The 24,161-nt window shown below is 41.9% G+C and overlaps 1 protein-coding gene across 1 annotated transcript; it reads left to right on the forward strand.

Moving 5' to 3' along the window:
• The first annotated feature begins 805 nt into the window (after positions 1–805).
• mapk8ip1b (mitogen-activated protein kinase 8 interacting protein 1b) lies at positions 806–24,062 on the forward strand. The gene is made up of 12 exons (XM_017478509.3): positions 806–1,295; positions 6,796–6,907; positions 11,007–11,237; positions 15,136–15,217; positions 16,071–16,901; positions 16,997–17,072; positions 17,274–17,449; positions 17,697–17,800; positions 20,866–20,982; positions 21,744–21,814; positions 21,886–21,984; positions 22,064–24,062. The coding sequence occupies exons 1-12, from the start codon at positions 1,069–1,071 to the stop codon at positions 22,134–22,136; spliced, it is 2,199 nt and encodes a 732-aa protein (XP_017333998.1). The 5' UTR covers positions 806–1,068; the 3' UTR covers positions 22,137–24,062.
• The last annotated feature ends 99 nt before the right edge of the window (positions 24,063–24,161 follow it).

Below are 24,161 nucleotides of genomic sequence, written 5' to 3' on the forward strand. Positions count from 1 at the left end.
GTAAATGCTTATGCTCGGTATTTGCATTTGCAGAATTCTGTACTGAATTCATACTGAATTCTGCAAGTGCTTATTGGGCATCTGCAGATGAACGCTGGGCATCGTACTGATTCCGCAGATGAACGCTGGGCATCGTACCGATTCCGCAGATGAACGCTGGACATCGTACCGATTCCGCAGATGAACGCTGGGCATCGTACCGATTCCGCAGATGAACGCTGGGCATCGTACCGATTCCGCAGATGAACTCTGGGCATCGTACCGATTCCGCAGATGAACGCTGGGCATCGTACCGATTCCGCAGATGAACGCTGGGCATCGTACCGATTCCGCAGATGAACGCTGGGCATCGTACCGATTCCGCAGATGAACGCTGGGCATCGTACCGATTCCGCAGATGAACGCTGGGCATCGTACCGATTCCGCAGATGAACGCTGGGCATCGTACCGATTCCGCAGATGAACGCTGGGCATCGTACCGATTCCGCAGATGAACGCTGGGCATCGTACCGATTCCGCAGATGAACTCTGGGCATCGTACCGATTCCGCAGAGGAACGCTGGGCATCGTACCGATTCCGCAGATGAACGCTGGGCATCGTACCGATTCCGCAGATGAACGCTGGGCATCGTACCGATTCCGCAGATGAACGCTGGGCATCGTACTGCTTCTGCCAAACCGCTGAGTCTGAGCAGCATCATGCTGTGCTCTTTTTAGATCACACCTAGACCAAAGCATCATCTTCGAGCCTCTTTCCGAGGACGTTCGCCACATCTTAGCCCATACCTGAACAGCATTTTCTTTTTTTCTTTTTTTAAACAATCAGGGAACACTGGGTGTAATAATAAAAGTCGGCATACAAAAAAAAAAACAAAAAACAAGAGGTGGAGGAAAACATTTTTTACTCCTGTGCACTCTTTTTCACAGAGCTGAAATACACTGGCTCCTTGTTCATGGCAATATATCTAATTTATTAATTTATTTCTCTTCGTGTTCACATGACTTTTTATGCACACTGAACGGTTAAAGTGTGTGTCGGTGTTTCCCTGCACTGCTAACATGTAATAGATGGGTGTAAAGTCACGGATGGTCTCCGGTCTCGGTCATCTGTCCCCGGGGACCCGCGCCCCTCCCTGCGGCGTTATCGCAGCACACCTCCCCGCTTCTCTCCTCGAAAAGCTGCTGATGAAGGGAAATCGGGAGGCGGGAGAAGAAATGGCGGAGAGAGAGAAGAGGAAAAGCCCGACTCCTGCACAGTCCTCCCGGGCCGCACCGCCGCGGGCCGCCGCTCTCAGGTAAGGTGGAAAGTTCGACACAAAATGGCGGCGGGTTTGTTTTCTTCTTTTCTTCATAAGCAGGAGCGCGTTGGAGTACAGACGCCGTGTTCACTCTCGCAGACGGAGACAGGATGCTTGTTGATACCTCTGTACCTGCTTGCTCAGTTATAACCCGGGATTCAGGCCACAGTTCTTCATTTAAAATAAGAATAATAAAGAATTTAGAGCCTAAATGCACAAGTTTCAGAACTGTATATACTAGAATTGGGCAATAATTTGTTTATGACAGTGTCAACGAAAATATCAGACACTACAGTGTACTTATTATTATTACTATTATTATTATTATTTATTCATTTATTTATTTATTTTAGATAACACTGAACGGTTTAATTATTGTATTTTACTAATAAAAAGTACTGGTTGGTGCATAAAACTATATTTCTTTATTATTATTATTATTATTATTAATATTACAAGTCCTGCAAACACACATTAGAGTCTTGTAATAGACCTGTTCTGATCAGTTATAACTACTATATGTATACAACATGCTTTAACCATAAAAACATCATCTATATGTATGAAGGTGCGCAGCATAGTCCCACATGATTCCCACAAAACATTGTGCAGATAATCCTACCTCAGGACCTGTCGAAATAACCAAATAAAATACAGCACATTTTTAAATGACGCTTTAAAAATAAATAATAATTATGAAAAAATAGATAATAATTGTCAGGAATTGGCCAGGGTTTGGCAAGTTTCCTTCTGGTCAGGTCTCATTAAGACTCGTGAGTCACATAAGTGCATATTTATTACAGGAAATATCATTGAGAGAGTATCATTGTTAAAGACCGGTTGATAATATGGGAAATATTACCAGAATTCTAAGGTCAGTAAACCTTAAAATATAGTTCTCCGGCGCTCTTTAAAAATAAATAAATAAATAATGTTGGAAATCTATCTCACTAAAATCCTTGGCATGAATCCTTCTCACACCGAATCCCGTTCTTCAGTAATGCTGGTCAGAATTTTAAACGGATACATTTACCCCTAATGAGCAAGCCAAAGCGACGGTGGTGAGGAAGAACTCCCTGAGACGACAGGAGGACGTGTTTTAGTGGGAACTGTTTTAGTGAGCTAGATCTAACCTGTTAGCCTCATAGATTCAGTGCTGGACAACAGACACTTCTCGCTCGATTACGTCTTCATTAATAATGTCACGGAAAAGCTGTTCTAAAGGAGGAACTTTGGAAAATGTTCTTTACAAGCGTACTAGCTAAAAATGAATGCACACGTGACTTTAGGGCGCCTAGGAAATGTGGACTTGATACTAAATACCCTCTGAGTTCTGTTTGTGTGTGTGTGTGTCATGCAGTAGAGGAATTATCTACTAGAGCGTGGGTTTAGCTGTAATAAATGCTCCCAGTTTGCTTTCCATTAAAGGACAGTTCAACGGGAGTGCCACACTGAAATGTAATATTAATTCCCACAACACTGCAGACTTACTGTAATAATAATATGCCAAAATCCCCCCCAACCACCTCCCCCCTCTTTAAAAGTGCACTCCATGCCCTTGGTCTACACCCAAACCTGGGCATCTGTTCAGATCCTCTTACACAGATTTCTCTGCAGGATCAGCAAATGTTCCTGATTTTTATTTATTCATTTTTTTGCACAGTAATATGAGCGTGTTCCCATTCCATCACATTCACCACACTAATTGAAAAATAAATGGCGGTATTTACATACTGCATATGCACGTGTGTATTTACTGATAGAGATAGCCTTATTTAATAGCAAGTTAGTAATAATTTACATACACTCGCCATCCACTGTATCTAATCAGCCAATCATGTGGCAGCAGAAGTAAATCAACAAGGAAAGCGCATGTTTTTTAAAAAATTATTCGGTCAGTAAATTCGAAAACGCCGTTTTTTCGAAAACGCCGTACACGTTGTAGTGTGGACCGAGAAAACGGATTTATTTTTTAATGCCGTATTTTCAGTCGCGTGCCTGAAAAAAACAAGATGGTGGACGATGTTGTACTGCAGTCGTTGTGCCCGCTATCCAGTTTGATAGCGTTGTTAAAAGATTGATATCACTGTGTACATCCTTCAGATGGAAAAGTCCCCCTGAAATCAAAAGGAAAGTTTTGTGGCTTTTCGCATTCACACTTGAAGCGTTGATTGATTTTCTTCGTACTCGCGTGTGTGGATGTTGATGAATGCCAGTTGACCGTAACTTACCAGGCGAATACACGGCCCAGCTGATTTGCATTTAGTGACGCCCACAAAATTCCATAAAAGGTCAAAGCTCACAAAGCTGAAATGAGTAGTGAAAGGCAAAATAGACTTTTTTTGGTCTATGCCAATAAAAATATATATTATTTAACAATGTAACTGCACCTGAAAGGCCACAATTATGGAAGCTGTGAATTAAGTGAGGTGTAAAGAAAATTGTATATATAATATATAAATGTATAAATAAGATCTTAAAATATAGCTGAACAAATAAAAATATCTTGAATATATGCGAATGTAATTGATACTTCTCTTTCTTAGACTGTTTCGAAAGAACTATACGATTATGAAGTCCGTTTCTAGCCGCATGTACTCGTTTCAAGCTTGAAATTGTGTTCCAGTTGCTTCGACTCGAACGTACAGTAGATCGAACGGTACTGAAGTGTCAAGAACAATATTGTGGATGTTGAATAGGGATCTAGCAGCAAGATTTCCAATCGATTGCCAATAAAATTCATGTCGAACTTCATGAAAAGGTTTCCTCTGGCTCGCAGATTCGATCATTCAGTAACCGCTTTATCCTTTTTTCTCTCTCCCAGCCGTTCCTCAGGGAAGGATGGCCATGAATAGAATATGAACACATGCACAACCATGTTGCCTTCATCTTGTCGGGCTGCTCCGCTCACCCTTGATGATTGCCCTCCACATGATTCAGAGAGAGAGAGAGAGAGAGAGAGAGAGAGATGGGAGGGGAGAGAGACATAGAGAGAGGAAAGGAAAGGTAGTCGGAGCTGGATCATTAATCCTAAGCACTTTGTTTTGACAAATGGAGAGCAGAGAGAAAGAGCAAGAGACACACACACAGGGAGAGACAGAGACAGAGACAGAGAGAGATGCTGCAGTCACTACTCGGACGGAGAGAGAGAGGAGATTATATAATAGTTAAAGGACGCACACTGTGTTTTGTGCCGCGGTTTAGATTAGCGGCTAGCAAGATGCTTGCGTTTCTCTGATTTCTCTTCACACCAAGCTTCTCTTCACCGCTGCACTGCTGCACAGCATGAACGACAGAGCAGGGGACGGAGGAGAGGGATGGATGGAGGATCAGTGGGAGAAATGGTACAAATGAGGCTGTGTGACCGTGTGTGTGTTTGTGTAGAATGATGGCAACACAGTGTTTTTCTAGCATCGCTGAGGGACCCCCTTGACTGAGAGTAACCCTGCGTGTGTGCGTGTGTGTGTGTGTGTGTGTGTGTGTGTGTGTGTGTGTGTGTGAGAATTGCACTAGAGGTGACAGGTGTCAGATGAATCACTTAAATAGTGTTTTGTAGCCTTGGTTTCACCTCTGCGGGGGGGGTTGCTCATGGCACTCAACCCTTCCTATGATTAAAATTTCATATGAAATATTCATGATTAATGATCTGTTTTTGCTATCTTACTCTAAAATGTGCTGGAATTTTCAATATAGAAACATTTGACTGAAGTATGTAGTAGTAACCGTCCAGTTGCAGTAGTTCTCTTAGCAACAAGGTCGGGCTTGCTGCAGAAATAGGTTAGTTGCTGCGTAACTGTGTGTGTGTGTGCGTGTGTTCCAGCAGGTCTGTTTCGTTTCTCATGTACGGGGATATACTACATTCATGACGCTGATCAGTCAAAAAATCCCAAGCCTGACCGGATATATAATTCTCCACCTGTTTGTTTTGGGAATGTTTTTAAACGTCTTCGTTCCATTTTTATGAGATTTCTTAAATATTAGGATTATGTTAGGACTCGTGTCAAACTGCAGGCTGAATACAGCCCACGCAAAAAATAATTTAAAAAAAAGACTATATATTACTCAATATTTTCACGCTAGGCTGCTGCGTGTGATGTGACACAGACCCAGATCTAAAACTGGTTCAGAAACGCACTGGTGTCGCTCTTAGTGTGATTCAGTGAGTTACTCCAAATCCCAAAATGTATCACCCTGTGTACATATGGATGGATATGGGCCCTGTATTAGGAACTTCCATAGCTGGTCTTGCCTGGTTTGGCAGAAACATCATTATGTAGGTGTTTCCTGTACCTGTCTACCAGTCTCTGACATGTACTGGGAGAAGTCTTTGCCCACTCCTCTGTGCAGAAGTCTTTCAGCTGTGCGGTGTTGGAGGGGTTTCTTGCATGTACAGCCCCCACAGCATTTCAGCGGGATTGAGCTCTATTGAAACTAGGCCATTCCATAACCTTCCATTTCTTGCTTTTGATTCAGTCCTCGCTGGATTTTCCTGCATGTTTGGGTTTGAAAGGTTCTTCAACTTCAACTTTTTCTTATGGCCTCACATTCTCCTCAGGCAGTCTCTGGTGTGAAAGAGAATTGGTAGTCGATTTCATGATAGCAAGTTGGCCAGGCTCTGAGGTAGCAAAGCAGCCCCAAACCATAACATTTCCACCACCATGCTTTACAGTTGATTTTCGTCAAACATGGCTTCTGGTACTGTGACCAAACAACTAACTAGAAGGCCTGGTCCTTGCCTATATATTCTTTAGCAAACTTTAGTCTTGCCCTGATGATCTTTTCAGACAGCAAGGGCTTCCTCATGGCGCACCTCCCATGTAGGTTGAATTTTGTGCAGTTGCTTTCCAATGGAAAAGGCAAGCATTTTGACGTCAGCAAGAGTGGCAAGAATTACCTGCAGATCCTGTGGTGAAATTCTGGGGATCTTAGAGACTTCGTTTAGCATCATGCAGCCTGCACTTGGGTTAACGTTGCTGGGGAGGCCTTATTATCTGAAAATCATTTCAAACATTCATCAAAATGTCCTTATGACAATGGAAAATGCGTTTTTCAATCTCCATGTCGTGTATCTTGTGTCACGTGCGCTTGTGCGGTGTGTTGATTTGGGTTATTCAGGTGAATCTTTTAAATGAAATCTGTGATTCAATGTAAATATAATGGAAAATAGAGTTTTCATGATGACTGGACAGAGGAAACTAAACTATGTACAGATTTTGTTCCCCGCTGTTGTTGCTCATTGGTCTAAAAACCACCATAAACAAGAGAATATTCACAATCTAGGCCCTTCAAAGACCGTTATACAAAACAGTTTGTTGTTTGTATTAGTATCAGTGTATGCGTTACCGAGGAAAGTCTGGTTTTATGGATAGGATATGTTTGTGTTTTGTCACGAAACCTAGAGATCACATGACTGGCCAACATTTTCACGCCATCGCCCAGTTCTCATCTCATCGTAGACTAATACTACTACTACTACTAATGTTTTCATATTTTTCAGGTTAACCCATGACATAAGCTTAGACGAATTTGAGGATGAGGACTTGTCGGAAATCACAGAGATCACAGATGAGCGAGGCCTCAGCCTTAACTGCAATGGTCTCGACATCAAGGTACGAGAACGTTTTCTCAGTTACGTCTGTTCCCTGAGCTGCTGAGCTACACACACACACACACACACACACACACACACACACACACACACACACACACACACACACTCACTGATAACCGATTAGACTTTCATATCGCTGTGGAGGAATTTTGTTCCACTCTTCTTTGCAGAATTATTTCAGCCACCTTGGAGGGCTTTCAAGCATGGACCAGCTGTTTAAGGTCCTCCCACAGCATCTCAGTGGGGTTCAGGGTTTAGTCACTCCAGAACATTCATTTTGTTTCTTTTGAACCATTTAAGTTTACATTCACTTGTGTTTTGGATTATTGTCTTGCTATGTAACCCTATTGCATTTTTGATTACTGGACATTCTCCTTCAGGATTATCTGGTAGAGAGCAGAATTTATCGTTCTGTCAGTTATGGCAAGTTGTCCAGGCCCTGAAGCAGCAAAACATCCCCACAGCATCACACTACCACCACCATGTTTCACTGTTGGTATGATGTTCCTATTGTGAAATGCTGTATGGAGATGTAGCAGGACCCATGTCTTGCAAAAAGTTCTACTTTCGACTCATCAGTCCAAAAGGCTTGAGGGTCATCAAGGTGGGGTTTATTTTGGCAAACGTAGGACAAGCCTTTATTTTATGTTCCTCTTGGAACTCCCATGGATACCATTTTGACCAGCCTCTTTCTAATGATGGAATCATGGTATGTTCACCTTCTCTGAGGTGAGCGAGGCCTGCGCTTTTGTGGTTACTGAGCTTAAACTTGTCTTTATATAAAATTTAGTTGTAAGATCTTACAAACTTTGTGCAAAAAACGAAGAAATCAGGAAGGGGCAAATACTTTTTCATGGCATGGCATGCTGAAGACAGAATCACCCACCTACTTGTCATCTGTAATTATAAATCCAGGCCAATTACAGGTAACAGAACATTACAGCTCCTCCACTGAATAAAAACACAGTACTGTATTTACAGAGGTTAAAAATATAGAGTGGTTTCCTCTAAAAGTCACCGCCCAGAAAACAGAAAAGAAATGCGTGTGTGTGTGTGCGTGTGTGTGTGTGTGTATTTTTTATCATCTAGAGTGTTCCATCCAAATTAAAATGTTAGCGTAAATGGTTGTGTATTTCATTTAATATTCTGAAGTGGAGCAACAGTGTGCACATTTTCAGTACTTGACAGTACATTTGGCAAATCCTATATGATGTCATTTGGCAAATCTATATGATATGAAAACTCAGACATGATTAGAGCCACTCTGGTATAGTTCTCTGGCATATTTGTGCCTGCTGTAATGTCTTTAAAAAGTCATTAAATATGAAACACTACAGTGCATGCACACAGAAGTTCATGTCTGTGTGGGGGTGCGCATGCAGTTTTTTTTTCTAAACGTGCCTCTTGGGTAAACCTGATCCTCTCACTAAACGACACGGTCGTAACGTCGCCCTAACGCCCATCGATCGATCTTGCTTTTTGTGCTGGCGCAATACGATAAATGTAATTTTTGAATTGTAACAGTACAGTATTATAAAATGCTAAATTGTTTAGATTTGTCTCTACATCGCTGTGTGTGGTTTTTTTTTTAATGTACAGTAATAAATTGACTTCTGATCAATAGTCTGTGTTAGATTAATGGTTCCTGTGGTCAGTAGGTGTGTTCCAAGCGCATCATTTTAATACCCGGCCGTTCTCACACAGTCACTTGATCCCCGATCACTCTGTTGAAGTAATGACACTACATTATGTCTTACTTTTATCAGATATTAAAGCTCCTGTCGACTTATATTATATACGTGTCCTTATATCTCACCAGCGTTTAAACACAAGGGTTTGCTTTCTCCTAACTGAACGATATGAAAACAGCGCGCTCACGGTCGTCGGGGTCACGTTCTCGTCTCCACACATGCACACGGATCAGCAGGTTAGTGTTTTCTGATGGTTGTGTCTCAGAGAGTATTATTTCCGACTTGCTCTCTTAATAGTGACGATCATGATATTTTTCCTTCTGCAGAGCGATAATTTGATGTGTGTGTGAGTGAATGTGTGCATAGGGGTCACGCCGTGTCACTCTGCCCCATCTCCAGTCAGTTGCCTGGCAACAGGCTCAGGATCTCTTAAAGGGACAAGGCATGAATAGAGAGTGAAAGAGAGAGAGAGGGTTATTCTGTGTGTTTATGCACTAGGCAGCTTCCAAACACAGCTGTGGATCAAATGTTCTGTACGAAGCATTAAATAAAGAAAAATAAAGCAGAAATGAGAGAGACGGACAGCCAGAGGGAGGTCTACGCACTCTATGTCTGTTTATTCCTGTGCTTACAGTTGTTAACCGCAAACAAAGAATTCGCCACAAAGTTGCAAGCGCACAATTGTATAGGATGTCTTACACGGAACTAAGAGGAACAAACCTGCTCCGGCATGACGACGCCCCTGTGCACAAAGCCAGCTCCATGAATACGTGGCGTGTTAAGGTTGGACTGGAAGAACACTTCAGAGCCTCAACCCCACTGAACACCTTCGGGATGAACTGGAACATGATCTTACTAACGCTCTCGTAGCTGATTGAACACAAATCCCCACAGCCACGCTCCAAAATCCAGTGGAAAGCATTCCCAGAAGAGCTGGAGCGCATTATAACAGCAAAGGGAGGACGGAATCTGGAACGGGACGTTCAACAAGGACATATAGGTGTGATAGACAGGTGTCCACAGTCTTCTGGCCATACAGTATTAGGGATGTCACGAGAACCTATACTTCGGTACCAAGTCGGTACCAACATTCTTAAAACGTGACGGTACTTGTTTTTCTGCACTAGCAAAGGAACCGATTGTAATGGAGGTACCGTTGTTGCAATTCTTCCGGACCTGATGGGGGCAGCAAATATGCGCAAGTGTTTTAGTCGGTCCACAGGTGGTGAAGAAGAAGAGGAACGCCTACAAGCACACGGGAAACACTACAGAAGATTAGCTTAGCTTAACAAGTTTATCTCCGCCCCGACTCGTTGAGAGGAAAAGAGAAGAAAGGTAGTATCGGTTTCCGGTGTGCAACCGATGCCATCGTTCATTTCAAACAAAGCGAGGAAACTCCTGGAATTTGGCGAAGCACCTGAAAGACGGTCCTATATTATGTTTGTTTGAGGCAGCTGCATTGTGGCGTGAAACCAGCTAACGTTACGCTCCATGTAATGTTAGCGATAGCCAGTTATTTTATTAACGACGCTAACGCATTGCAGTGTTATAAACTACCTCCTAATGGTCCACCATGCATCTCCATTCAGCCCGGGTCCGGTCAGATACATGTAGCCTCATGTCACTAATAATTATTCACATGTTCATGCTTTTAATAAATCTTTTTATCCTGACACCATATCAGTGAATTTAAACTAATGCTTGCATTCAGAGTATAAGAGTGTGTGTGTGTGTGTGTGCATGTACACGTTTAGGAGTGCACCTCCACTCATTGTCAGACAGTGTTTGATACCCCCCCGCTCCCTCTCTCTGCAAGTATCAGCCAGAGGAGGATGTCCTCCAGGAGAATTTTTTTATTTTATTTTTTACATTTTATTTTTACACCACACCGTGGTATCGACTTTAGTATCGGGTATCGTGTACTGTCGCGATGTGACGAGGTGGTATCGGTACCGACTACTAGATTTTTGGTATCGTGACATCCCTATACTGTATAGTGTCGTTTTCTTGTCATCCCCTACAAGAAGCAATGCAGTGACATTTTCACAATGACGGTTCAGTATTTATTTATTCATTTATTCTGATTTTTACCGGTAGAAATGCGACCTTTTATTCTAAATACAGACAGTCCAAAATCCAGTCATCTGAGATCTAGAGGTTTAACACACATCGCTATTCAATCAGCATTGAGAGGAGTCGCTAATGCCAAGTGTGTCTGTATATCTTATCTCTGTCTGCACTGCACTGTCTCTCTCTCTCTCTCTCTCTCTCTCTCTCTCTCTCACTCACACACACGCACACACACACTTACCACCTCTTTCTTACTAACATGTGATTTTCTATAATTACTCTCACTGTCTCTCTGCCTAATTAGTTTGACTCTCTCTCCTCCTCCAATCGCTTAAGGGTCACATGGTGCGACCGTCCAGTAGCGTTGCTCGGAGGGCGGAGCCGGGCGCAGCGGGGCATGTCTGCTCAGAGACGCTTGCCTTAGAGATGATCAACGGAGCAGTGGGAACACACACTGGTGACACACACGCCACGAGCACACGCTCCAAGGATACATACACCATGGACACGTACCGACCCAAACGACCCACCACGCTCAACCTGTTCCCACAGGTGCCCCGCACGCAGGTACAGCTACAGAGCGTGTGTGTGTGTGTGAGTGTGTGTGTGTGTGTGTGAGGGGGATGCGGGGATGGGGGGGTGTTGTACTGGATCAGGACTGTCACACTATACTATACCATATAGTTACACATGTTACTGCAATGATATCTAAATGTGTAACAAAGATTGTGTGTGTCTGCAGTGAGTGGTAAAGTCTGCTCAGGATGGCGATGGAGGAGATTGCACTCCTTGTGTAATCTGTAGTGTGACATCACACACACACACACACACACACACACAATGGGATCTGTTGTTTGCAGTAGATGCAGCTTTTCATCTTTGTTGGGTTTGAATTGAACAGACCCTTTATGAAGAATTTAGACACCCGTACTGTCCTAAAAACTGCGTGATCGCACCGCGTGTGCCCCGACTCTGAAAAAGTTGCGACCGTTTGGGAAAATGCTAATTAAAACAAAGAGGAGGGATTTGTAAAGGTACTTTGACTTGTTTTTTTTTTTTTAAAGTTATTTGATGTTTTAACTAAATCATCTGCATGGAGTTTTGAAGAGAATCGTTTATTTTGAAATTGGCACATGCAACAAGTTCCATAAAAGTTGGGACAGGGGCAGTTTAGGACTAATAGCGATGTGACGAGTTGAAATAAGAAGGTGATGTGAAGCAGGCGAGGCGATCATCTAATCGTAGTATAAAAGGAGCCTAGGTAGTCACAACGGCCGTCGTGTTCTCCGGGCCAAAGAGGAAAACAACCATCTGAGCTGTTATCAGTGAGAAATGACAGAGGTGTAAACTTGGAGTGTGTCATTCTTTTCTTGTGTCATGCCCTCACAAGTTGCCCCGGCAGCCTCGTAGATACTGTTGCCATGGCGACATGCCACCATCATTGTCACTCTTAATGACAGCGGTGAGAGTGAGGCAGCTCAAATCCAAGGACATACACACGCAACATTCAATCCATTTGCAGATTTATTATTGTGGCGCTCGTGCCAGCGGCTCTATTTAATATTACTGTGAAGTAATTCTCTCCGGGTTCTCCAGTTTCCTCCCCACTGTTTTTTTTCTTTCCCTATATATTAAGTATGAAAGTGTTAACATCAAACATCATGACTTAAGTGTGTTTCCTGATATTGAGAGTCTTTGTGGTGAGATGTTGGGGTGTTTTGGGTGTAATAAGAGGGTGTGTTTGGGGTATCTGTATTGGAGCGTTTCAGGGTAAGTCGAATTTTTCAAATAATAAAAATATACTAAATAGAAATGAAAAAAAATACCTTAGGGGATGTAGTTGGTAAATTGTTGCCGTATGACAACAATGCGCAATGGTGGAAAGTAGGGCTGCACAATTAATCGAATATCGATCACGATTACGATTGACTGCCCTCGATTAAGTGAACATGATAGACTGCGATATTGACGGTTAAAGTTGTCCTCCACTCATAGAAAACTCCGCTGCAGATCAAATCAAGCGCTTCCTACACTTACAGACACTTACCATAGAGCGGCGCAGGGATGACGTCATTTTGTAAAACAGAGTTAGCATTTTAGCCCTCGAGCTGCCAGCTTCGCTTCGAGCTCCAGCGCTTTGCGCGAGGAGAAATAATGACACTAACATGATGCTAAATGGCACTACAGAGGTTGTCGGCGACATTAAACGTCATCACGCCGAACAAGAAAAAACTTTGCAGATAAATTCAGGGCTCTACTGTGCGATCATTTCACTCGCATTTGTGACTGAAAAGTACTTTGTGCGACTGTGAATAAATATTTATTCATACCGGTGCGAGTGACCTGTTAGGAGTTGTAGAATACAATCGGAATTAAAACTACAGGAAGTCCACAATGCATCTACACCGAGTTACTTTCACACTGCTTTTCATCTCCTCGTCATTTAAACAAGTGTGTACATACTGCAAAGAAGCCGTTATAATGACAAGAGTAACTCTGTACATCATCTGCTTCTCTCAACTCTCCGATCTCAAAACCGCCATCTTTTATTGATCCCGCAAAATGACCTGAACTTTCACCTGCTCGTGTAGACACAGCGGCTTCGGGCGGAGTAAATTAATAATAATGCTAACGCTACAAGGTGGGTTTAATTCAAACCTCTTTATTAAAAAATTCCTCACCAATCATAATCAAGAGTAGAACTGTTCAGTCCGTACACATACAGGACACTGCCGCTCTCCTTCACTAACTCTAATTCACTCCATTTAAACTCAGGGTTGCCAGATATCACTAGAAAAGTCCACTCCAGTTTCCATGTTTTGATTTAATCCCCCCAAAACACAATATTATCAGCAGACATGGACACTGTGCTGGGGAACCCATCTAAAACTGATAACCAAACAAAAATAAAACTAATAAAATGTAAAGACAGAAAATGTGCTTAGTTATAAATAAATCATTTAATATAAAAAATAGATATTATAATAACTTCATAAAATATAAATAAACTGAGAAACAAAATCATGTTTAATTACTCTGGGTTGCATTTAATATCAATTTGACATTAAGCTTAGTTCGCTATTTCCTTAGAAAGCTATCAGCCTTTTTCCTAACATGGATCATTTTTGTGTTAGTCTGCTTTTAATTAGGACTCTTTATTGTTTTTAAGATATTTAAAAATAAATATTTTATGCTTGTTTATTTATCAATTAACCAACAGTATTTCTCATTGCTATTATTTCAACTCCATTAACAGTGACCATGAGCAGAGAGCTTACATTTAACTGTTTATGACCTCCTGATTAAAGTTTAAATAAAAAAGATTGGTATCTGGATCAGCGCTGGCTGTAAAAATCCTGATCAGAGCATCCCTAATGAAAACCATTAAACTAAAGCGCTGTGCATATGACGGGTAAATGAACTCACCCAATCACATCCTATATGAGATTATTCAGATATCTACACAATACACACAGAGCGGTTCGAGAACTGACTCCAGCCCAGAACCAGGAGAGTGGAAATATCTAATAGTGCAGCTTTAAATATATTTAAGAGGAGCAGACTTCAAACACTGAACATTGAGATGTATTGTATTTGTTTACAAGGTAAACACAGTGGTTGTTGTTGTTGTTGTTGTTTTGCCACCTAGTAAGCATGTAAAATCTTCTAATTCATAGTAAATGAAATAGTATTCAGAATACTCAAAACATACAGAGTTTTTTAAAAGACCAAAAATGAATGTTAATGTTATCTCAGGTAGTGTTTAAGTAGTTTTGCCTAAACATTGAAAAATGAAGTCAGATTTGTGATGGCAGAAAAAGCAGTGCAAACAGCACTTCCTGGTCACGTGACGTGGTATTTGTTTTGCATTGTTTCATTTCGAGATGTTTTTTTTTATGGTGGCTGATGGGAAATTAGGACAGACGTGAAACGTGGAGGGCGTTGTGATTCCGTGTGCCAAAGTTGGCAACAGTTGGCCCTCTATTATGTGTGTAGAGTGAGAATGACAGAGTGGGGAATGTAAAGAGAGCAATGGTGTGTGTGTGTGAGAGAGAGAGAGAGGAAACAAGTCCAATCCCTAATGAATGCTCTACACGTCGCACAGGCGCAACAAAGGCTTCCTGCCCAGCGCACTCAGGGACTAGAGGGACTTGTGGGATTTTCTGGTCCGTGTTTATTATCTAATAGAGACGAAGGATTTTAGAGACACAAATCCTGGTTAGTTTCGGAGAAATGCATTGAAACGTGTTGAAGCTCTAATTGTACTATTGCACGATTAGATACTAATTATAATACTAATTGTATTTTTTCTACTCTTATTCACTTCAGTTCACTTCACACACCAATCAGGATTGTGCACTTGTTCTCTTTACCCCTGCTGATCCACCCCCACCCCCCCTCCCTCCCTCCCTCCCTCCCTCCCTCCCTCCCTCTCTCTCTCTCTCTCTCTCTCTCTGACACACAGGACACGCTGAACAACAACTCGTTTGGAAAGAAGTACAGCTGGCAGGAGAAAGTCTCACACTCGACCTCGCCACAAAAAACAGGTGAGTTCTTCGGTCTGTCTGTCATCCTTCTGATAGGAAAATGGGTTAAGCTGGTTGGGACGTGTCTACAGTGAACAGACGATGGCGAGGCGTCAGCGACGGCGTTTACGGGGACGGAATATTAACAAAACCACCTAGTAAACCAAAAATCCATCGGCCTCGTCGTGTGTTTGCTAATCGGCAACTTGGTCGTACCAAATCATCATCACCACCATCATCATCATCACACTATAAAACTTTGTATAAAACGTATGTATAAAACATTTTATTGTACCGAGAGTGCCTTGCTCATGAACCTATCGAAACGGCCAATCTTGTTCTGATTAGTTTAGCTAATGGTGCTATTTCTTGTCCAGCAGGAAATATCCAGGTACAGTAGCTAAACACCAGGTGAACAATTTTAGCGAGTAGTCTAAACCCTAGTAAGCTAGCTAACGTTTGGATGCATATCGAGCTGAAAGCAGAAGCTATCAAAATAGCGAAACACCTAGATCAAGCTGATGTGGGTACAACAGACGCAGATTAATGTCATAAGGAGCTGAAAATAATAAAATCCCGCTCAGTAGTTATTCTCTCGAGCAGCTGCGTGACTGGTTCTCATGCAGACGGATTTAGTAAACAAGCGGAACAATGCTGATTCATCACCCCGAGTTTAGCAGCTCATCATTTGTTGGCTGTTATTGTCCACGAGACAAAAGGACGCAAGAGGAAGTTAAGCAAACACCGACACACAGACTCGCACGGGCCGTTTTTCCACTGGGTATGACGGACATGTTTGCTTTTTCTCTTTTTACTTGACAAATACTTTATTATTGCAATGAAAACGTCATCGAAACGTATCGGTTTTTTTCAGGCGATCTGGCACCTCGTGAGCACATCTGTCTGAGCGACGAGGACAAAATCAAAACCGAAACCAAAGACTGCGGCACTTCGACAGACACGCCCACCAAACGTCCAGCCCCTTCCAGACACCCTGCTCCATCTGTAGCCCCGCCCATTAAAGCTAGCGCGTGTGAGCGCATTCGATATCACACGAACGTGTGCATGGAAGCTACCGAGGAGATTTACCTGACTCCCGATAGACCGGGCCGCATGTCAGTCATCACCGACAGTGAGGCCCCGCCCCCTTATCATCCTCCGCTTTACGAAAAGGCGAACGCAGCCATCATGGAGGGATTAGAGGAAGAGCCTCCGCCGTCTTACGCGTCCTGTGTGGCAGCTTCTGCATCACTTGATCTCAGGAGCAGGAGAAGAAGAAACAGCCGAGGAAGTGCTGAGCTCAGGAGGAGAGGAAGGAAGGAAGAGGAAGCGGAGGAGGGAGACGAAGAGGAAACTAGGATTTCTTCGAACGGACTCTCATACGATTCGGTCAAATACACGCTTGTGGTGGACGAAGACGCGCAGCTGGAGCTCGTGAGCCTGAAAGAGTGCTTTCACAGCTACAGCGACGACAGCGACTCGGCCACCGTCTACGATAACTGCGTCTCGTCGCCATATGGTGAGGAATTCGAGGAAGATGAGGAAGTGGATGTAGACGAAGCGCATGGTGCCGGAAGGGCAAGAATGGGCGGAGCCAAGCGGGAAGCCACTGCCTGCTTATCGGAAGACTCCACGCCCGAGGCAGATATTCCGTTCTCTAGAAAGTTCCTCAACGTCTTTATGAACGGGCGATCACGCTCTTCCAGTAAGTGCTTGTTTATTAGTACCTGTTTATTGTTAAAGCAACAAGTAAAATGATTGAATTTGGAATCAGCAGCGAATCTCTATCTGTTTCTCCAGGTTCCGAGTCCTTTGGTTTGTTTACCTGCATTGTTAACGGAGAAGAGAGAGATCAGAGTCATCGGGCCGTGTACAGGTAAGAGTCACACACCACACGCAGAGGAAAGGAGGCAGGGTTTTAACCTAGTAATCGTTTACTCATCGTGTATTGCTTATTATTAACGTGCCACTCTTATTAGTCACAGCCTGATTAATCCCGTTATTAATGTTCTGTTAATCCCAGTCTCGTACCGCCGATCCTGGTAACGTCTTATGAATCACGGTGTCCCATTGACAGGTTTTTCCCTCGTCATGAGGACGAGCTGGAGCTGGAAGTGGACGATCCTTTACTAGTGGAGGACCAGGGGGAGGATTTCTGGTACGAGGGCTACAACATGCGCACCGGAGCCCGGGGGATATTTCCTGCGTACTATGCCACTGAAGTGACCAAGGAGCCTGAGCAGATTAAAAAAGGTGAAGAAAAAAAGAATTGCTGTGATTATACAGATACAAAAGAATGATAACGGAGCATGAATGAAATTTGCATGCATTTGAGTATGTATAAATAAGTAAAGATGTATTGATGAAATCCATGTGCAGTACAGACGTGTGTTCAGGGGGTTTATTGGTCTCATCCATGCAGGCGTTTTGTGTTAAATGTGAACGGAAGTTTGCTTTGGAATTGTAACGGCTCTTGTTGTACTCTTTCCTCCGTTAATAGTGAGAAGTGCAGACTGGCTGGAGAGGTACAGCCTGAAATTCCTCGGCTCTGTCCAAGTGCCCTACCACAAAGGGAACGAGGTGCTCTGTGCAGCCATGCAGAAGGTTTGTACCAGAGTCTCAATAAGGGCCTTTTTTCCACGTTGTTGCTGACATTTTGGCAGCAGTTCACTAGATAAATATCCAAAAGTATTGGTACAGCAAGGCCAATTACATTTTTTTTCGCTATACATCGAAGGCATTCATGTTAGAGAGATCACAAGATAGATCGGAATTTCAGCTTTCATTTCCTCATATTTATCTAGATGTTGTTAAACAACCCAGAGCATGAGGAAGCATTGGGCATGGCCAATACTACAATTTGGAATGTCCTGAAAAAGAAAGAAACCAGTACTGTACTTAACAACCAGACACAGAACAGGTCAGCCAACACAGGAACATTGTGAGAGTGGTGGAGAAAACCCCAAAAACAACAGTTTAGTGACATCACTCACAACCTCCACATTGTCGAAGACTTCGAGTGCTGAAATATATAGGCAAAAACCACCCATCAGCAGTAAGAATCAGAAAGCCAGATTGGAATTCGCAAAGAAACACAGAGATGATCCACAAAAGTTCTAGAACCAGGATGAACCTCTACCAAAGTGATGGAAAGGCTGAAATGTGGAGAAAGAAAGGATCTGCTCATGATCTAGAACATACAAGCTCATCTGTGAAACATGGTGGAGGAAGTGTCATGGCTCGGGCTTGCATGGCTGCTTCTGGAACATTCTCACTAATGGAACTCGAGATAGTAGCAGCAGAATGAATTCAGAAGTTTACAGGAACATTAATCAAGAGGAACTGGATCATGCAGCAAGACAACGATCCAAAACACACTGCCGACTGAACACAGGACTTCATATGAAGTGTTTTTTACTTTCATTTACTTCAAGACTGATCTGTTCCTATACTTTTGTTCGCCTATAAATTGGGTGTTCTGATACAAAGGGTGCCATGTTCAGAGTTGTTTAACACGTCTAGATGCAAATATTAGGAATAGTGCTGCGCAATTAATCGAATATCAATCGCGATTACGATTTTGACGGCTCACGATTAATGAACGTGATAGACTGTGATATTGACGTTTAAAATGGTCCTCCGCTCATAGAAAACTCCGCTGCAGATCAAATCAAGCGCTTCCTAAACTTACAGCCAGTCACATAGCGCGGTGCAGGGATGACGTCATTTTGTAGTGCCAAAACCACGAAACGGAGTTAGCATTTTAGCCCTCGAGCTGCCAGGTTCGCTTCGAGCCCCAGCGCTTTGGGTGAGGAGAAATCATGACATTAACACGCTTTAAGGTGGCTTTAATTCAAACTTCTTTATTAAAAGAGTAGAACTGTTCAGTCCGTACACATACAGTACACTGCCGCTCTCCTTCACTAACTCTAATTCACTCCATTTAAACTCAGGGTTGCCAGATATCACTAGAAAAGTCCACTCCAGTTTCCATGTTTTGATTTAATCCCCCAAAAACACAATATTATCAGCAGACATGGCAACACTGTACTGGGGAACCCATCTAAAACTGATAACCAAACAAAAATAAAACTAATGTGCTTAGTTATGAATAAATCATTATATATATATATATATATATATATATATATATATATATATATATATATATATATATATATATATATATATAACATTTTATTTATATTTAATGAAGTTATAATATCTTTTGTATATATATATATATATATATATATATATATATATATATATATATATATATATATATATATATAGATAGATAGATAGATAGATAGATAGATAGATATAATAAGGTCATAAAATATAAATGAGAAATGAAATAATGTTTAATTACTCTGGGTTGCATTTAATATCAATTTGACATTGAGCTTAGTTCGCTATTTCCTTAGAAAGCTATTAGCCTTTTTCCTAACATGGATCATTTTTGTGTTAGTCTGCTTTTAATTAGGACTCTTTATTATTTTTAAGATATTTAAAAATAAATATTTTATGCTGTTTTTTTTATCAATTAACCAACAGTATTTCTCATTGCTATTATTTTAACTCCATTAACAGTGGCCATGAGCAGAGAGCTTACATTTAACTGTTTATGACCTCCTGATTAAAGCTTACACAAAAAAAGACTGGTATCTAGATCGGTATCGGCTGTAAAAATCCTGAACGGAGCATCCCTAATGAACACCATTAATCTAAAGCGCTTTGCATCTGACGGGTAAATGAACTCACCCAGTCACATCCTATATGAGATTATTCAGATATCTACACAATACACACAGAGCGGTTCGAGAACTGACTCCAGCCCAGAACCATGACTGGAAATGTCTAATAGTGCAGCTTTAAATATATATAAGAGGAGCAGACTTCAAACACTGAACATTGAGGTGTATTGTATTTGTTTACAAGGTGGAAATATTAGATTTAGTTTATCAGAAGGTAAATTAATGTGTCATGGCTCACACTATGTTCCTAAATTCTGTCATAATTGACCAGCTCAAGTTTTCTCATGCCTACTTGTGTGTTATATTGTAGCATGAGAAAACTTAATAAATGTGAAAGTGCAATAAAAATATGCTGTCACTAAAATCAATTAATAATCGTGATAAATAATCGAGATCTCAATATTGATCAAAATAATCGGGATGATCATTTTGGCCATAATCGTGCAGCCCTAATTAGGAACTACTGAATGAATGAAATATTCGTCTTTTGATCTCGAACCCAAATTTCAGCGTGTAGCAGAAACTAACGACGCTCACAGAGGGGAACGTAAATACCGTGGGTGGGGAAAAAGCCTGCTTTTGATCATTACAAGTTAAGGAGTAATTATTGCTTCTGCTTCACCACGCCCATTTATAATCATACATAATGATGTTAAGGGTCCGGTGTGGAAATTGGTTCACAATTCCGGTAAAGTTTCAGTGTTGTGGACGTCCGTGCAAACAGCCCACGGATTCCCCTGTCCACGGCCTCTGATCGGAAAAATTGTTTGTTTTTTAAATGTTAAATGCTTTCCCACAGTAACAGTGCACACTTAAAGTAAATGAATATGCTTACCTTTATCTGTATATCTGTGTGTGTGTGTGTGTGTGTGTGTGTGTGTGTGTGTGTGTGTGTGTGTGTGTTGGCAGGTCGCCAACAACAGGAGGATGACTCTGCATTATAACCCCCCTTCATCCTGCATATTGGAAATCAACATGAAAGGAGTGAAACTCGCAGTGCAGGACGACTATGGAGTATACGGCAGAGTAAACACACACACACACACACACACACACACACACACACACACACACACATTCCTAAAATCAGGCCAAAATCAGGCCAACATCAGCAGTGTCGGCCATTTTGTCTGAAAAAGCAGAAGGAAGAAGGGAGTGACAGATAACTAGGCTTATAAACAATTTTTTTTCAGAAATGAATGCAAATAATCAAACAGAACTTTTCATATTTCCACTTCACACCTGCAGCAGGCTCCGTTTGAAAGATTTTTAACTTGAAAGTACCGTTTACGTGTGAGATGTCAGTCATGTTTCTTATCAATTTACAGACACTAATTAGTAGCAGTAGTAGGAGGGGCGTCAGTAGCTGTCTGTTAGCTCTGTGTCCAGAGCAGATTTTCACACAGCTGCACTAAAATTAAAACCTTGAATTCAGCTAAGAGTGACGAATAATATTTTGGACATTTTAGTAAACATTTCACTGCTACATTTTAATAACATTAGGGTTAGGGTTACTCCTTGTTATGAGTCTCTGCGTGGCCCTCTAGTGGTGTTTTCCAGATAGCATATGGAAGCGTAGTCCTATGTAAATGTAAAATTTACAGTCGTGTGTGCAGTTTTGGAGATCTTTATCTGATCTTTACTCTGCAATATTCCGTCCCTTCAACCTAAGCCGTCCTTTTCAATTTTATAGTACAGGGCACTGTTGATCTTATTTTATTTACTGTAAATATGTTAATGTGTGTGTGCGTGTGTGTGTGTGTGTGTGTGTGTGTGTACGTTAACAGAACAGTCCATGCAGCCACTTCTTCCAGCTGAAGAACATCTCATTCTGTGGCTATCATCCGAAAAACAACAAGTAAGTGCAAGCGTCCGACGCTCGTACTATTTGAAGAAGAGCGATTGTCTCACTTCACGTCTTTCCTACAGATACTTTGGCTTCATCACGAAACACCCGGCAGATCAGAGATTCGCCTGCCACGTGTTTGTGTCTGAAAACTCCACCAAGGCGCTTGCAGAGGCTGTGGGGTGTGTATTTAAGACTTATTTAAGTTTCCGCTCTGCTCTCCTCTCTATAACACCGTTGTTCTGTCCTGTTCTCTCACAGGAAAGCGTTCCAGCTGTATTATAAAGAGTTCGTGGAGTTTTCCTGCCCTACAGAAGACATCTATCTGGAATAATCACGACTCTGCTTGTACAGACGTGCGGAAGGACGGGTGTTCTCGTAACGTAACCGAAAGCTAACACTAACGAGAGGAGGCGTCGCGGAGAGCATTCCGCGCTTCAGTGGGTTTTATAACAAGAGAAAAGAAGACGTGAAAAGAGCTGAATTTTGGTTTGGACTTCATATCACTCAACTCACATGAGACTGAATCTTAACCATAGCTTCTGAGGTTTAGAACACTATCATCACAAAAAAACTGCTATTAATGATGCCATAGAAACACCAAGAAGGTCATTTGTTTAAAAAAAAAAAACCGAAAACGTCAGTAATTCTGCGCAGAATATTAAACATACCGTAAAGTTTTAGTTGCGGTTGCTTACACAGGAAAGCAGCCTGTAGTACACCATTGCAGACTTTTCTGGCCTCAAGCTTCAGAATATGGACGGATAAAGTTTGTGGCCGTCCAGACAGCGGGTAAAGATGGACGCGTTTTCTACTCTACTCTATAATCATTAGGGTACGGTGGTGAATGATTAGTCATTTGTAATGTCAGATGTCTGTTTCACAAACATTCAGGGCTTCTGAGACTAGCTTGGCGTTAACATGATTTTATTATTATTATTATTATTTAACATTTTTTTACTTTGACCCATCATCACATGATCAGAAAATGCCCCGATTGGACTGACTGCGAAAGTGAACGAGGAAGTTTCAACAAAAGGAGCTTGGCTACGGATGTTTTCCAGGAAACGTCACCGCGGCACTGAGCTACAGCAACACTAATGGGACAAATACTACACTGGATGTTTAACAGAAGGACTGGTTTAATGGGGAAAAAAACTGTAGTATTATATTCATTATATATCAGCGACGATGAAGTATGTAACTGGATGAACACCGAAACCTCCACACGTCCCCCTCTGCAGTATTGTAGCGCTCCAGGTACTTACACCAAGCTTCCGTTTACTTAACTGAAGATTCACACGAGGATCTCCTGAGCTGATTAATAACTGTTCTGAGTAACAGACTTAAGAGCTAGTGATGCTGTAAGACTTTTACTCATGAATTTAATTTGCCCCTTTATTCTTAAGGAAAGGACGTAGCACTTGTAGCAGAGTGTAAACCAGCTCAGACTGCTCTGAGTCGCGCAGACGCACGTCCTTGTTGTTTCTGATGCTGTTATGTGTAAAAGGGGGCCACAGAACTAAGAAACAGCGGTAGGGTCCATCCTGAGGATGAAGTGAAGCGTGGCTTTTGTGTTTTGTTGGAAGAACATTAGGAGCGATTCGGACAATAAGATACTTCCTGTTTAATGCGTAGAGTGTATTACATGTAAAGCTAAACTGCTGGCTGAACACTTCCTTTAATCAATCTAAATGAGAGCAGGAGCTTGCGGAGATGAACGAGTGACGTTTAAATGTAAAGTCTGACCTGGGAAGCACATTTCACAATAACGAGTTATGAGTTTATTTCCTCTAGTGCCTTTTCATACTTGATTTCCTAAATCATAATGGCGATAAGCGGCGAACGCGTGGCGTTTGCGTTAACGATCGCTCGTGTTGCGTGCCGTGTCGGACGAGAGCGTTTCAGGACAGGTGTAAGTCCCGTCGCTGATTTATTTACAAGGGCTAAGAGAATATATATCAGATTGACATGACGATGCTAACGGTGTCGTTTCGATTATCCGCTACGCAGTGCATCGTTCTGTGTACGTTCTGTCATCCCAAAAGTCTTCTGAAAGATCCGCGTTTAAAATTGGGTTCGAGTCTTTTCCGGTTTTCAGAAAGCGCTTGCGTTCATTTTAACCCTGCTTCGTGAAACTCCTCCAAACCTGTAGGAGCTAGGATCTCCCGAATTCACTGTAATAAGACATTTTTGTAAAATGTGAATATACTTCCTGAAATGTAAATTCTATTCTGGAATTAAACAATGGTAAAGTAAAGGCTTTCTCTGATCTCTCACTTTCTTCCCAGAAGCCACAGTGGCAGTAAATAAACATGGTCAAAAATACCTATTTCTATTGATTCTGGTATTATTTCAA

Source organism: Ictalurus punctatus, chromosome 10 (genome assembly GCF_001660625.3).
Source record: "Ictalurus punctatus breed USDA103 chromosome 10, Coco_2.0, whole genome shotgun sequence".
NCBI classification, from domain to species: Eukaryota; Metazoa; Chordata; class Actinopteri; order Siluriformes; family Ictaluridae; genus Ictalurus; species Ictalurus punctatus.